The 14688-nt window shown below is 52.3% G+C and overlaps 1 protein-coding gene across 4 annotated transcripts in view; it reads left to right on the top strand.

The window, feature by feature from the left end:
* TTC7A (tetratricopeptide repeat domain 7A) overlaps positions 1-14688 on the top strand; it is a 113315-nt gene that overhangs the window by 50707 nt on the left and 47920 nt on the right. For all 4 annotated transcript variants that reach the window (XM_081069363.1, XM_081069361.1, XM_081069362.1 and 1 more), the window contains 3 exons: positions 2227-2364; positions 3933-4016; positions 7999-8103. In XM_081069363.1, coding sequence (XP_080925489.1) covers positions 2227-2364; positions 3933-4016; positions 7999-8103 — 327 coding nt within the window. The remainder of the gene's footprint in view (positions 1-2226; positions 2365-3932; positions 4017-7998; positions 8104-14688) is intronic.

Here is a 14688-nt window from a genome sequence, read left to right as displayed (position 1 = left end):
GAGGTGAGGGATTAGGGACTAACATGGCCAGGCACAGAGCAAGTTTTGGGATTTCAGCTCAGTGAAATATCTCCTGCCAAGCATCTTCTTAAAATTTCTTCTCCCTTCCTGTTGGTGCTTGTGTGGGTGGATTTCACCGGGAAGGAGGGGGTTTCTCTGGCACTTTCCCTCGCCACGCTTCTCCCTTAACCCTTTCGAGGTCTTGACTGGCTCTTGTTTACCATGTTGGCACCAGGCCTCAGTCTTTCTGTGGATCTCCTGGCTTCCTGGCACCCTCTCCTGGGGCCGGTCCACGTCCATGGTGGCGGTGGGCAGCCTTCACCTTCTGTGGACCCCTGGCCACTGATCTGCCTTACTGGCTGAAATGCCCCATGGGTGAGTCACTTCCTTGGGTCTTAAAGGCATTTGGGCATCCAGAAGCCTCTATGGGAATGTTCTTCAGGCCTGCACAGCAGGAAAACGAGAGCCTACAGACCGAAGACCATTGGGCTTCTGCAGCCACTTGGGAACCTCAACACCTGACCTGGAGGAGGGGGTAGTAGTCCTGGCCAAAGGGAGGATGTGACGACCATCTGTGGATGGAGAAGGATTGTCTGCATGTCACCAGTGGGATCTGGGTTTTCAGGGCCAGCAGTTCCTTTCCTTCTTCAGGAAGGCCGAGTCCTTGGTTCTGAGGTCCTATTTGGGGAACTAGAGGAGGGTGAGTCCTAACACATGGAGGGAGTTCTGACCCTTCTACAGAGGGAAGGGTATGCTGGGAAGAGACCCCTTGGGCAGAGGGGAGAAGAGGTAGAAGAGGGGAGGATGCTGGGAGCAGCCAGCAGGAACCTCTGGGCAGAACCCAGCTTTGCGTCAGCTCAGCCCTCAGCGTGTGTCTGTGTATGTGTGTGAGGGGGGAAATGGTTATCCCCAGCCTGGTCCCTGTCCTGTTGCTGCTCAACTCAGAGACTCCCATAATGCGTATTCAGTTATTCCTCATCCCAAGTGCAGTCCCCAGGGTGTGGTTGTCCTTGGGTTTGGGGAGGTGGGGGGGCGGGGGAGCAGTGCATGCCCCAGGTCACAGAACAAAAAGGTCCAGAATCCCTGATAGTGAGATTTCAGGCTTGGTGAGACAGAGCTCCTCCTTCAGATTGCATAGAGTCACCTAATCCTAAAGCACGTTTTCCTTGGACCCTCCTCTCCCTGAGCAGCCACCTGGCAGCTCTGAGTTACTAAACTCCTGAGTGATGGATACCTATCACAGAGGCCTCAAGTGTGAGGGAGGTTTATTGGAGAGGAACAGAGAGGAGAGTTCCATGGTTGGAGGGAGTCAAGGATAGACATGGGATGATGGGGAGGAGATACAGGGGCATCTATCAGAGTGTCTTAGGGGACCCGCAGAGTAAGAGAAGAGGCCCACAGCTTGAGCTTCCTTCCGTGACTTAAACAGCAGAGCCACCAACCTGATCTAGACAATTGTACACATTCTCTGAAGCTCTTTCTGTGAGTGGACAATTATCAACACACAAGGAGCTCTTCCACAAAACAACTGGTCTAATTCCTCAAAAGTGTCCTGAATCCTGAATGACAGAAAAGCTGAGGGACTCTTCCAGATGAAAGGACACTAAAGAGACATGGCACCTGAGTACAAGGCATGATCCTGGATCCTGGAATGAGAAAAAGTAAAAACTAGACAGGCCATCAATGGGGTGGGCGGCAAAACCTGGTTGAGTTGGTATTAGATGATAGTAATATCAATGTTACCTTCCCTGAATTTGGTGTTCCTGTTGTGTTTATAGAAAAAATGTCTTCTTCTGTTTAGGGATAAAAGGTCATGTTGCCTTAATTGACATCGGCATCATTATTATCATTAGTATTATTATTGAGAGAGAGAGACAAACAGATGTGGTAAGCATTAATAATTGGGTTTACCATTGTGGTGCTATTCTTGCAACTTTCCTGTAAGTTCGAGATTTTTCAGAATAAAACATTGACTAGCTGGAGCTTGAGCCCTCAGAACTGCTTCCTCACCCCAACCTGGGCTGAGCGTGGAGGGTTTTCTCTCTTTGGAGAGGGTCTTTGTGGAGGTAGGAAAGGTTCCGGCTGTTTCTGAGTGTGACCACCTGCCTGGCCTGGGTCAGCGGTGAAAGGGTGACAGTCACTGGGTCTACGAGCAGGGACCCTGTAGAGACCAGGCACCTGCTTATTTTCTGCCCTCTCTCTTTCCCAAAACACGTCCCCCCACAGGCTACTCGAGATGTGGTGCTGAGCCGGGCGCCAGAGCAGAAGGAAGACCGCGCAGCGAGCCTGCAGAATGCGGCGGCTATATACGACCTCCTGAGCATTACGCTGGGCAGGAGGGGGCAGTATGTCATGCTGTCCGAGGTACGGCTGGTCCACCCCACCCAGGACTCAGGTGGCACACAGAGGAAATCAGATGGGGCTGCCTCCTCCATGGTCCCTTCCCTGCCTCCACCAGGGAAGACAGCTCAGTTCTGGGAGGCCAGGCTTGGAACTGTTCCATTTCCAGTGCCGAGAGAGCTGTCCTTCACTGGCAGTGTGTTTTGTTTTGTTTTGTTTTGTTAATGTTTTTATGTGTTTTTCTTTTGAAAGAACCCATGGCATTGTATAGAGGAGCAAAAGAGGAAAATTTTCTACCCCTCAGTTTCCCCCAGAGATGGATGCCACTGGTGTTTGTTTTGTGACTCTTGGCAGAGTTCTGAGATGGGTAGACAGACACCCCCATTCTGTTGGGAAGACGCTGCTGAGGCAGTGCTCAATGGACTGTGCCCCTCTAGGGTCAGGGTGGGGCACCAGGCCCCCACGCTGCCCCTCTCCTTTGCCCTGCCTACAGTGCACATGGCACACACACATTTTCAAATCGAGGCTGAGATCAAGGAGGCTCGGGGGCCTTTGTCTGCTTGTGACAGAACTGGGCCTCTTGGCAGGAGATTCTCCTCCCGTGTGTTTAGGGGGACTCCTGAAAGGAGGGAGGGTGACATGTGCTGAGCCTCTGTTCGCATCGGCACTACGCGAGGTGCTCTCTGAGATGATCCCCTCATTAATGTGGGAAGGATACCTGGTGTTCTCTCGGGTTTACCATGAGGAAAACGAGGCCCAGAGAGATGGATTTTTCCCCCAAGGTGGCGCAGGGAATGCATGTTGAGCCAGCATGTGAACCCAAGCCATGGAGCTCAAGTGTGTGCTGTCTGGTCCTGTACCCCTCTCTGTTCTCACCCCTCCAACCACACAATGAATCCTTTCCTCATATGCTGGCGGTATCTGCCTCTAACACCTGGAAGTGTCTGTGGGAGGATCTCATTAGGCAGCCCCTGATTTGGGGTTGCCCAGGACTGGATAGGCCAGAAGAGCAGTAGATTTTTTCCGGTGGGCCTAGAGAACACCAGGGTGTAGAGGAGCCTTTACATTTGGGTAGCGTTCTATCCATGGGCTCTGCAGTCAGCCTGCTCTGCCATTTACTGGCCTTGTGACTTAGGCAAGTCATTCAAGCCTTGGCTTTCTAATCTGTGAAATGGGGGTAATTAGAGACCCCACCTCACAGGGTTGTTGGGAGGAGTAAATGCGTTGATAATGTGTAAAAAACTGAGAGTAGCACCATGCACAATATTAGTAAATGCCAGCTGTTATTTTTATTGGATCTCTACATTTTGAAAACATTTTCACAAATTTCACTTTATTTGCTTTTCGCCATCACTCTATGAGGTCATTCACATGGAGGTGGGAATCCAGGGCTAGAGAGGGTGAGATACTTGCACAGGGTCACATAGCTTGCCTGAGGCAGAGACAGGTTAGCCCTGGAATTTTCTGACAGGAACCAAGTATGAGCCTCCTGCAGCCTTCTACGGGCAGCGACTTGGGCAGTGGAAGGGTACGGGTGGCCTGGGGGTGAGAGGACCCTGGTGGGGACGTACTGACTGTTGCCCTCTCCACAGTGCCTGGAGCGAGCCATGAAGTTTGCCTTCGGAGAATTCCACCTTTGGTACCAAGTAGCCCTCTCCATGGTGGCTTGTGGAAAGGTAAGGCTCTGCTGTACTGGGGTTGCACTCTCACCCTCAGGGGCTCTGCTCTCCTCGGACCCCTCCCATAGGTGGGGGAAGGCGGGCGGTGATTCTGAAATGTTGTCTGGCAGCTGATTTTCATCTCCAGGAGAGTGAGGGAGGGCCACACTGTGGGAATCCGATGTCCACGTGTGAGTTTCGAATGTGCCAAGTGTGCAAATGAGTCTGTGGGTGTTTTACACTGAAGATTTATGTATGCATGGGGCATTGTATCATTTCTGTGGGTGAATTGATGGCTACAACTGAATGAGACAGATGCGGGGCATGGTTTCCCGTGCGGAGAACATGGTCCCATTTGGGCTGTAGCTCTCTTTCTGCCCCCCAAACGTGGAGTCAGGAAAGGACTTGCCTATGTATCAGGAGCTGACCATATCCCGGGCCTCAGGGCTGCATCTGCTCTCCACCCACCAAGCCCTCATTTTTTCTCAGATGAGAATCACACTTACATAAGCCACTATTTTAAGCAGTGACATGAAAGGAAAAGCTTTCCGGGGCTGGGTGCTGGGGCTGTTGGAGCTGAAGATGCTTCGAAGTCAGGAAATAAGGCGGTATAAGCTCGCAGATCATTCCAAGAGCTGTAAACACCCAGGGCCCTTTCGCGGGGCTGAGGGAATTCCTCGCCCCCTCCCCCCGCCCATCTGTGCCACCTGCCATTTCTAGCCCCACAGCCATCCCCGAGGAGGGCCCTCTCAGGCTTGCCAGTGCCTCCTCCACAAATGGAGGGTGTACAGGCCGGGTCCTGGCAGGGAGAGGAGAGAAGAGCAGGTGCTGTAGCTTGACAGGTGGGAAGTACAGCCGAGAATCAAGTGGGGAGCCTTCTCTGCCCCCGCCCCACTGGGTATTTGTCTTCCTAAACCTCTTCCCCTTCCCCCATCATGTTGGCCACCTCCCAGAGCACCCTGAAGTCACAACATGATGTACGCTGGCTCTGTGCTCAGCGGGATCTTGTCAGGGCTGAGGGAGAGTTCAGAACAGAGATAGGGCGAGGCTTAGGGGAAGGAGTGGCAGCTGGAGCTTACTTACCTGGAGCCTGGGCAGACAGCTCACAGTGGCGTGTGACAGCTGCTTCCTGCCTGTAGGAAACAGAAAATGCCCCTAGTCTCGTAATAGTGACATAGACCAGAAGAGGTCCCAGGGCCATAGTGGTTCTCACCCTTCTGTGGGTCCCAGACCCTTTGGAGATGTTAAGGAAAACTGGGGACCCCTCCTTAAAGAATGCATCACACATGGGAGTTAGTTTAATTTCTGGGGTGCTCCTGGGTGACCCCCTTTCTCAGAAGAAGATATCATCTTAGCCTGGGAATTGTGAGGTCTTCTACCTGCTTACTGAGACGAGCCAGGCTCAGAGAGGTCCACACTCAGCCTGGCACATTCGGGATCCTGGGAGCTGCTGTCCCGGCCCTGCTCCTTCACAGACCAGCAAGGTGTACACGAGAATGGGCTTATAGACAGGGAGTTGGGGCAACTGGTGAGTTCCTCACATGTGAGGCCCCACAGGCTGGAGACACTGGGTTACACCCACCTCTGCATTGGGTGCAGCAGGAGATTGTTTTCGAAGCACACTTTGCACCACACTCAACCAGATAAGTCGGCCTGGTTGGCCAGACCTCACCTTCGCCAAGAGCCTAACATAAAAATCAAGGTTGTACACCTGCAGTTGTGCCTAGAAGGTCTTCCAGAAGGTGAAGCCAGGCAGATAGAAATATATATGGCACTTTAACCTGCAGGAAGAACGGATGCGTTCCATGTCATGATTTAGGTCGCTCCTTCTCTTGGTCTCCTCAGCAATCACATTGGCTGCGTTGCTAGGAAACCAGCATGACAAAAAAAAAAGCTGGCTGCTCTGACTGTGGAGTCCTCAGATGGCTCCTTAAATCGCAGTGTTTTGTGGTCTGGGTGGGGGTGGACTGTGGAGGGTCAGAGTTAGAGAACCCTGTATTTCCAGGGTGCACAGGTCAGCAGCCAGGGAAGGGGCCAGGAAAGGCCTGAGGCTTGCTGGGGTGTGTGGCCAGACGTGCGCTGGTGGAGGCGATGCGAGTGGCATTCACAGGAGAGGGTCTTAGCGGGAGGTGCATGGCCTGACAGATCCTTCAAGCCCCTCGCGCAGCACCCTTTGCTTCAGCCACGTGGGGCACCCCGTGCCATCTCCCGACCTGCTGGAGCCTGTCATTTGCTAATACCCTCGTATGCTTGGTCTCATAACCTCTTGTTTCCTAAGAGAGCCATGGGAGATGGTGGCATGTCTTCTCTCCGCAGCCTTTCTCTGGACTCCTGATCGCCAAGAGCCACGGCGTCTTCCCACTCCCGCAGGGACTGCACTACCCCTGGCCCAGTACTGGGCACAGAGCAGGCCGTCCGCTGAGATACCTGGACTTGGCCTAATGAGCCTGAGCCCAGAGCCCAGGGAAATCTGTCACATCCAGGCTGAGAAAAGCTCTTCCTTAAATGGTGGGCAAAGGACGGGTAGCTTGAGAGAGGCCGGGGGTCCAGGGTACACACAGACGAGTGGGGTCCTACATCTGCATCTGCCAGTCCCTCACACCGTGTTGCGGCAGGCAAGCCTCCCAGAGTGCCCATTTCCTCAGCAGTACCTCTGGAGTGGCCAGGGAGGGTGAGAGCTAGTTAGTGGTGGGGAGCTCAGCCCACAGTAAGGTCCAGCACGTGGGAATCATCATAGTTACAGACACATGTCCCTGCCTTCCTGGGGCTCACACAGGAAGGGGAACGTATGCGTTGGGTGGGGGGTGGGGGGTCACTGCTGAGCTTCATGGAAAAGCATTGGACTCACTCAAAAGGTTCCAGCCCTGAGTATGTGTGTGGGGTGGGCAGTGGGGGAACAGAAGCCTCCTCTCTGGCCAAGGTAGTCACTACAAAGGCGAGCTAGGGCGGTGGTTACGAGCTTACTCATAGGGCCGCCATTCAAACCCCAACTCATCCACTTATGGGCAGTGTGGCTTTGAACAAGTTACGTAACTTCTCTGTATTTCCGTTTCCTCGTCTGTGAATAGAAAGAGCACCTACGACAAAGGAGAGTTGTGAAAATTAAATGACTTCATACTTATAAAGCATTTAGAACGGCGGTCAGCAGACTTTTTCTGTAAAGGGTCAGATAATAGATGTTTTTGACTGTTCAGGCCAAACAGTCTCTGTGGGAACGACTCAGTTCTGCCTTCTTGTCATGAAAGCAGCCATAGCTAATACATATACATATATGAATGGGCGTGGCTGGCTTCCAATAAAACTTTATTTCCAAAAGGAGGCAGAGGACCAGATTTGTCCCTCTCACTTGCAGCAATGCCTGGTACATAGTAAGAGCCATTATAGACAAGTGTTCGCTGGTGTTCTTCTCATTCCTGGGATTAGTAATAAGCCTGCCCTGCTCTGGATGCTTTCCCCTCCTGGCCCTCCGTTCACCACTGGACCATCTTCAGCAGGTCCAGTCTGGCCCTGTCTCCATGGCTGAGGCCCTGGAGCCTTAGGGGACCCCTAGATTCCTGTCTGGAGGTGCTCTGTGACTCTGCCACCTTGCCTTCTCTCCTTCTCTGCCAGCCTTTACGCTTCCACGCCACTCGGAACCACCAGACAAGTCTCCATGTGGGTTTGGCCTCGTCTCATCCCCTATTAACCCAAGGGTGTTAAACTCAAAAATTTGAGAGAGCCCCTTTCTACCTCTAAAATGTCTGTGGTTCACATTTGAAGTCCTTTTGAAGAGCTTTCGTCTGTTGTCACCTTAGCTGGTATCACATCGCTTCTGGGCAAGGGTCACAGCCTCCATTCTCCAGATGGGGAACCTGAGGCGCGGGAGGAACCTGGCTCTAGAGAGGACAGGAGTGCCTAGCAAGGACTGGCAATGTGGGAACTTCCCCACTATGCACGAGGCACCCAGTCTGTTGTGTCCTAGGGCTGCAAGTAACGGGATTGCCTGCTCATTCTTCTGCAGTCGGCCTATGCCGTGTCGCTGCTGCGGGAGTGTGTAAAGCTGCGGCCCTCAGACCCCACTGTGCCCCTGATGGCCGCCAAGGTCTGCATCGGATCCCTGCACTGGGTGAGTGAGCTGCGGGGGCAGGGTGCACGAGGCCCAGGTCCTGGCGGCGTCCTGTGGGAGGATGGCAGCAGGTGGGTATGAGAGGGGGCGTGCCCATCTTGCTGTGTGTGCGAGGGTAGTATAAAGGACAAAGTATAGAGAAGGCTGGATGAGTCGGGGAGGCTTCCTAGAGGAGGAGGCAGCCTTGGACTGGAGGTCTGAAGAGGACCCAAGTTGGCCAGTGGTAGGCCCTTCTGTCACAGCTCGCTTCCCAAGCCCTGTGATTAGCAGGGAAACCCCTTGCTCCCCAAGTCTTTTCAGGGAGCCTATTAGCATCTCACACCCTAGAGGTAGAGCACCCTTGGGATGTGGGTGGTATGTGGGTGCCAGCAGAGAGGAGACACCCACCCAGGCTGAGCACTGCAACAAACAGGGTGGTGGTATGAGCTGGAGGATGCAGAGAGGGTGGTCTCGTTGACCCCAGGGCTCCCGAGAGGGGCTTCAGCCCTTCACTGGAATGAAACCCAAAATACCTGTCGCACTGAGGTAGGGCGGGGGAGGGCATCTGTGCTCCCAAAGGCTGCCAGCTCTGAGGTGTCTGTGGGTCCACCCAGTCAACAGCTGCCCTTGCCAGGAAGCCCTAAATTTAGGTCTTCCCACCATGGAGGAGCTGTTTCTCTCGGCAGCATAATTATAGTAATTATGTGCATTCAGATTACATGGTAATAAAATTAGGATCAAATCAGTCCAAATTGAAATCAGATGAGTTAGGAGCAAAGTAATCAATGACAACATAAATAGAAAAGCCCGAAAAGAAACTTAAACATGCAGACTTGTCATCAGAATTGGGGAGAAAGGTGAACTGTTTAACCTCAACTGAGAGCATATTTGGGTTTGGGGCTGGCTTGAGCCTAGGTTTAAATTGGGTACAGGCTAGAGTGGGTCCTGCTGGAGGGACGGGGTTAGGGGGCTCCCGGTGGCCTTCCCTGACCAGAAACCTCACTCCACAGCTCCCTAAAGCCCCGCTTATACCTGCCTTGGACACTTAGCACATCACAGTGTGATCACTGGTGTTTCTCCAGAGCAGGAACTGTCTCGCTTCCTCCTGGAAACCCCAGTCCCAAGTTAATGCCTGGTGTTTCCTGAATGGATCCTACTTGCCCATGCACACAATCACGTGGCACCAAATTCTGCCTGATACGATACGTGTCTTGTTCCCAATTAGATGGGTACTTCTTGGACCTTGAGCCCCCCTTTCTCATACAACCGTGCACATAGTAGGTGTTCACTAATGTGTTATAGAATGACACCCACCCCAGCGGGCCAGGAGGGACGGGTGTGGGAGGTCTGCGTCTGGTTCAGTGGTTCTCCCTGGCTCCCTGGGTTGCCCCTGGGCGGAGAGCAGGCTGTGGGCAGCCAAGGACAGCCCGTTCTCCAAGAAGGCTCGTTATCGAGGCTGTGAGCAGAAAGAATGGGTCTGACTGCGGCAGGCAGAGGGATGCTAGAGCTTGGGGCGGCATGGATCCCGGGAGGTGTCTGATGCCACCTCTGTTTCCTGCCCTACTAGCTATTCTGGCTGACATCAGCCCTCAGCAGGCCCAGCCATTGCCCAGCCAGGCCCTATTAGCAGGGGACAGAAATCGGGGAGGGGGGGGACGGTTTGGCCCAGGTTTCAGGAAGGGAGGCTGAAAGTCGGACATTTGAAAAACGAGTTGTGCTGGATGAAACCACACTGGGTGGCTGTGTGCCCAGAGGTGGAACACCTGCTGTCCCCTTGTCCTGTCCTATGCCCAGAGCCAGCGTGGGACGCCCCGGGCTGGTCTGGGTCTAAGAGCAAGGTTGTTCTTGGGTGAGGGTGAGTAGGGAGGGGGCTACGCAGAGGGACTTCCGGCATGGTCACGTGCTGGTTGACGTGGGGTTTGCAGTGGGATGGGAGCACCTGGAGCAGCTATATGATCAGGTGGGAGGCTTGGCCTGAGGCTCCCATAGGTGACAGCGGTGTGTGGCAGTCTCTGCTTTGGCGTGGCCAGCATCCTACCAGGGTCCCCAGTCAGTTATTTGGGACAGGAGAAAAAGGAGATGTAAATATTTTTTAATATCCCTCCCAACATAGTTATTTAAAATTCATTTAATTTAAAAAGTGGAATGTTTTCTGGGAGAACTGATCTCCAGTGTGCATATGTGCTGTGTGTCACGCACAGAAGGAGGAGGAGAGGAGATTGTGAAACAGAATAGCAGGCCACGCTTCTCCTTGGAAAGGTCTCTGGTGCTGTCTCTAAGCCTCTTTCCCTGAGGAAATGGTGTGGGGTGGCAGAAAGAGTGCGGGCTCTGGAGACATAAGATAGGGTTCAAATCCTTGCCTGCCCACTTAATGCTGTGTGACTTTAGGGGAGTTGTTTACCCTCTCTGTGCCTCATCTGTAACTTAAAAACTGTCACATCCACTCTTACAGATAGCTGTGAATACCAGAGCTGCATGGTGTCCCTGCTTAGCACGCTGCACGTGTCTGCTAAATGGCAGCTATCCCTGTGACAGCCCCTTCAAAATATCAGGCTCTCAAAACGGATGCACTTTTGTGGTTTTGCCTTCATTTTACAGATTCAGGGGTGAGCAGAGCTAGGAAGATGGATTAAGTGTTTATGAGGCAGGAAAGAAAGAATGCCAGCTCTCCGGCACTAGCTTGTCAGAATTAGGAAGAGTGCTTCCCGGGAAGAAAAATGTGCATTTTCTAGAGCAGATTACAACAGATCCTAGGCCCTGAGGGAAGGGCCTAAGGAGAAACTGGAGGTGCTCTTTAAATAAACTCTGTAGGCTCAGAAGTGACCTTTCTCTGGTTCCCAAGAAGGGTGAAGGTGCCAGGGGGCCAGCCTCTTTGGCACACTGCAGGATGAGAAGGCAGCCCCTGAGGTGGCAGGCAGCCTGAGTGTGAGCAGTGTGCAGCCAAAACACATCTGCATGGGGACCACAGTAGGACAACTAGGGAGATGCGGGAACTCGTAAAGTCACAGGAACATTTTCCTTACTTACAGGAAGCAAAAGCAAAAGGTCAACGCGTGATATTCTTCAGTGCAGCTTCTCCCCAAAGGGTCAGAGAGGAGAAAAATGAAGAACCATCGGGGGCAGCCATGAATTAGGCAGCTCAGAAACAGTCAAATGTAGAGTCAGGAAACTGGGTTAGAAACTCAGTTCTGCCACTTAATAACAGGGTGACCTTGGGCGGGTCTGCTAAGCTCGCTATGCCACAGAACCTTCAGCTGTGAAACACCCATTCCATCAGGTGGCCTCAGTGCCAAGAAAGGCCGGGTAAGCACTAACTTGCTCTAGACTCGCAAAGGAGGGAGAGGGCACTTATCATAGCAGACCCAGGCTCTCCACCTGGGTTTTGTGGCAATGTGACAGGGCTGCCGTAATAAAAGAGGTATTGACCTCTTACCCTAGAAGTATTGTGGTGAGCAAAGAGGGTCCAGTGCTGTAACCTGAACGAATCTTGCAGAAGCAGTGGCCGCAACGACACAGTCGTCAGCTGTGAACTTTTGATGCCACAGGAGGAAGTGTTTGGAGATGGCAAAAGACCCATGAGGTCCTAGGTGGAGAGAAAGATAGCTAGGGTGGTTGTAGCTGGGCAGGCACTGGGCAGTTCCATTAACCATTTGTTTTTACATGGCAGATTGACACCCATTAGTAGGTTATGAAATAGAGCTCTTTAAAAAAAAAATTGCAATAGACTATTAGAGAATAGGATAGAAAATATCTGAGTGTGTTACCCACAGAGGGGGTAAGTGTTGTGACCGGTTAGTGGTTATATGTATGTGTGTCCTGGACGATGGGTTGGGGTCAGATTTGGACCAACCCAGCACATGTGCCATACTGCCCCAGGCTGTGGAGACCCAGCTTGTCCTTGCGTAGAGTCGCTCCTTTTCTGTGACCAAGGATCAGGACAGAGACAAAAGGCAGGCAGTCGTGTCCCCTCTCTGAATTCCACGGGAGCCTTTCATGGCACTTCCTAGTTTGTCACTGAGATCACCATCTACTCAGATGGCACTTGCCACATCGATCAGGCTGAGACTTGAAAAAATTCTGGAAGACTCAACTAATTACAGATGTAAAATTACAACGAATGGTAATAATAATAATAGTTTACATTTATTCAAGCACTGCTCAGAGCGGTCAACATAGCTGGATCTCATTCAGTCCTCCCAGCAACCCTTTGAGGCAGATGCTTGTTATCCCCATTTCACAGAAGAGGGAACCGAGGTGCAGCAAAGTGAAATGACATGCCAAAGGTCACACAGTAAGTAGCTGAACCTGGATTTGAGCCCAGCGAGTCTGGCCTCAGAGCTTGTGTCCTCAGCTACTGGGCTGCCCTGTTCTCTGTAGAGAGCTCTTCGTGGGTGAGCTCACTCTGGACTTAGGTAGGATTCTAGTACTTCAGGACAGAGGTGGCCAAGCCGGATTCTCCAGGGCTTTAGGAATCCTACTCTTGTCTTAGATGAAGAGGAATTGTGCATTTTATATATTTATATATAGATTGTTTTTAAAATATATATTTCATATTTAAAATATGTACTCATACATACATATTTTGAGGTTGGTTATCATATTACATATTGTCCTACGTAATAGACTTTATGATTACTTCTTTTTCTTCATGATCCCTGCATTGACACCCCATGTAAAAAGAAAGCTGCTTCGTTTCTGGTAATAGAAATCAAAATAGTGTTGGCCATATAGGAAAATGGTACATTGAAGCTTTGTGGGTTTGACCTGAGACACATGCTGACACCATGCTTAGAGATTGTTAGCCCGTGTTAAACCACGTGGATAAGGCTGGCAAGTACTGGACAAGGAATGCTACTGACCTGGGGGTCAGAGTGGACCACACGTTGGACAAGCTAAGGATGTATGTTTTTGCTTTTTAAAGCTAAAGGATGGTGAGCTCTGTTAATCCAGAATATGATGTGTGTGAACTGGAGGGAAACTTTTCCATTTGTCACTGATTGCTGGGCTTCATTCTCAGCAGCCTGTCTACATGGGTTGCAGGAGGTAGAAGCTGGTGTTTGCCGAGTAGAAGGACATGGTCACGGGAAGAGTGTTTACACATGGAATGCAGTAGGTTTCTGGATTCTTTTTGTAATTTGTACTTGGCGGTTTATTTTAAAAGCCTGCTCCTTTTGAATGAGGCATAATGATGCCTGAAGACCAGGTGTGAGATGAGCCGTGTCAGCAGTGGGGATATTAGGAAGGAGGAAAGGGGCTATTTGCTTGCTTACCCTTCCCGTGGTGCTCCCTGTATCCTCTCTGCCATGAGACCTCCTTGGACAACACCAGCCACACGGTTGCCCCTCTTAGAGCTCCCATATCCCCATGCCAGCCCCACACAGTGGAGTCTTAATTAAGAGCCAGCTTGTTCTGCGGGGTCTTGCCCTCCTCTGTGTCAGTTTGCAGGATTCCGGATTCCATGGGAACTTACCAGGCGTCCTGCCCCCGTGTCATTGGGCATTTCCAGCTGGGCCCAACGTAGAGTCTAGTGCTACAGAAGCCTCAGTGGGGGTTTGTAGGGAAGAACAGTTGGAGTGGGGGGTGTACCTCCCCATTTTACAGATGAGGACCTTTGGGGAACAGAAGCTAAGTGACTTGCTCAAGACCCCATCGCCATCAGGTGCTGAGCCAGGATTGGGACCCCTGTCTGCGGGGGGCTTGTCCTCTCGTGCTTTTCTCTCAACCTGGCTCAGCCTCCTGAATCCTGCTGGCCAGGTGCTCCAAGAGACAGATCTCAGTGTCTCCAGCCTTGGGCACATCCAGCCAATCCTGAGCTGCTGCCTCCCCTGAACCCCAACTCTTTGCTCTCCAAATCGCTCATCCTTTAACTGACCAGCTCACCAACCTGGAGGTGGCCTATTGTCCAGGCTAGCAGCTTGAGCTCGACCAGGAACGGAGTGGAGGGCTGCCCGGCTCCTCATTTGTCAGGGATGGTGGTTGGGCCACAGAGAGTTTCAGCCCTCCTCATCCATCTCTCTCTGGGCTGTCAGCTCACCCTCGCTGCCTCCCTTGTATTGTGGTTTTATTTTTTACCCCCTCTCAGCCTTTTTCTTGTGCACAGCTCACCACAGCTGCGCCCAAATGGTGCTCCTCTCCACTTGCCTCCCCACGCTGCTGGCCTCTGTCTCAGCATCTCAACTGCACACTCGAGGAAGGGAGAGCCTACAGGCATCCCCCGTGCCCCCAGCGATGGCCAGTGGTCAGTCTACAAAATGCACTGAGCTGCCTGTCTCCTGAGGGAGTGGATGGGCCTAGGAAGGGGCAGGAGCAAGCCAGGGCACACTGGTTTGGGTGCCAGAAGCCACCTTAGGTGTGACGCTGCTCCCTGGTCGGCTGACCTCGTGGGCTTCCACTGGAGGAGGATACCCCACACAGTTGGCCTTGACATCTGGGTGGCAGTGGGCTTCGGGTACGATTTGTTCAGCCCCCTTGTTGGGAGCGGTTACCCATCCTTGTTCTTAGTGACACGAACTCGGGTACACTGCCACACCAGGCATGTGGGCAGATGACATTCCTGAACCTGGAAAGAAGGAGGGGGCATTTATTGGAGGCCCGTGGGCTGTGAGT

This window comes from Rhinolophus hipposideros (assembly GCF_964194185.1).
Source record: "Rhinolophus hipposideros genome assembly, chromosome: 12".
In the NCBI taxonomy this organism is placed as follows: domain Eukaryota; kingdom Metazoa; phylum Chordata; class Mammalia; order Chiroptera; family Rhinolophidae; genus Rhinolophus; species Rhinolophus hipposideros.
The sequence above is the reverse complement of the archived record's forward strand: the minus strand, read 5'-3'. Positions and strand labels throughout refer to the sequence as shown.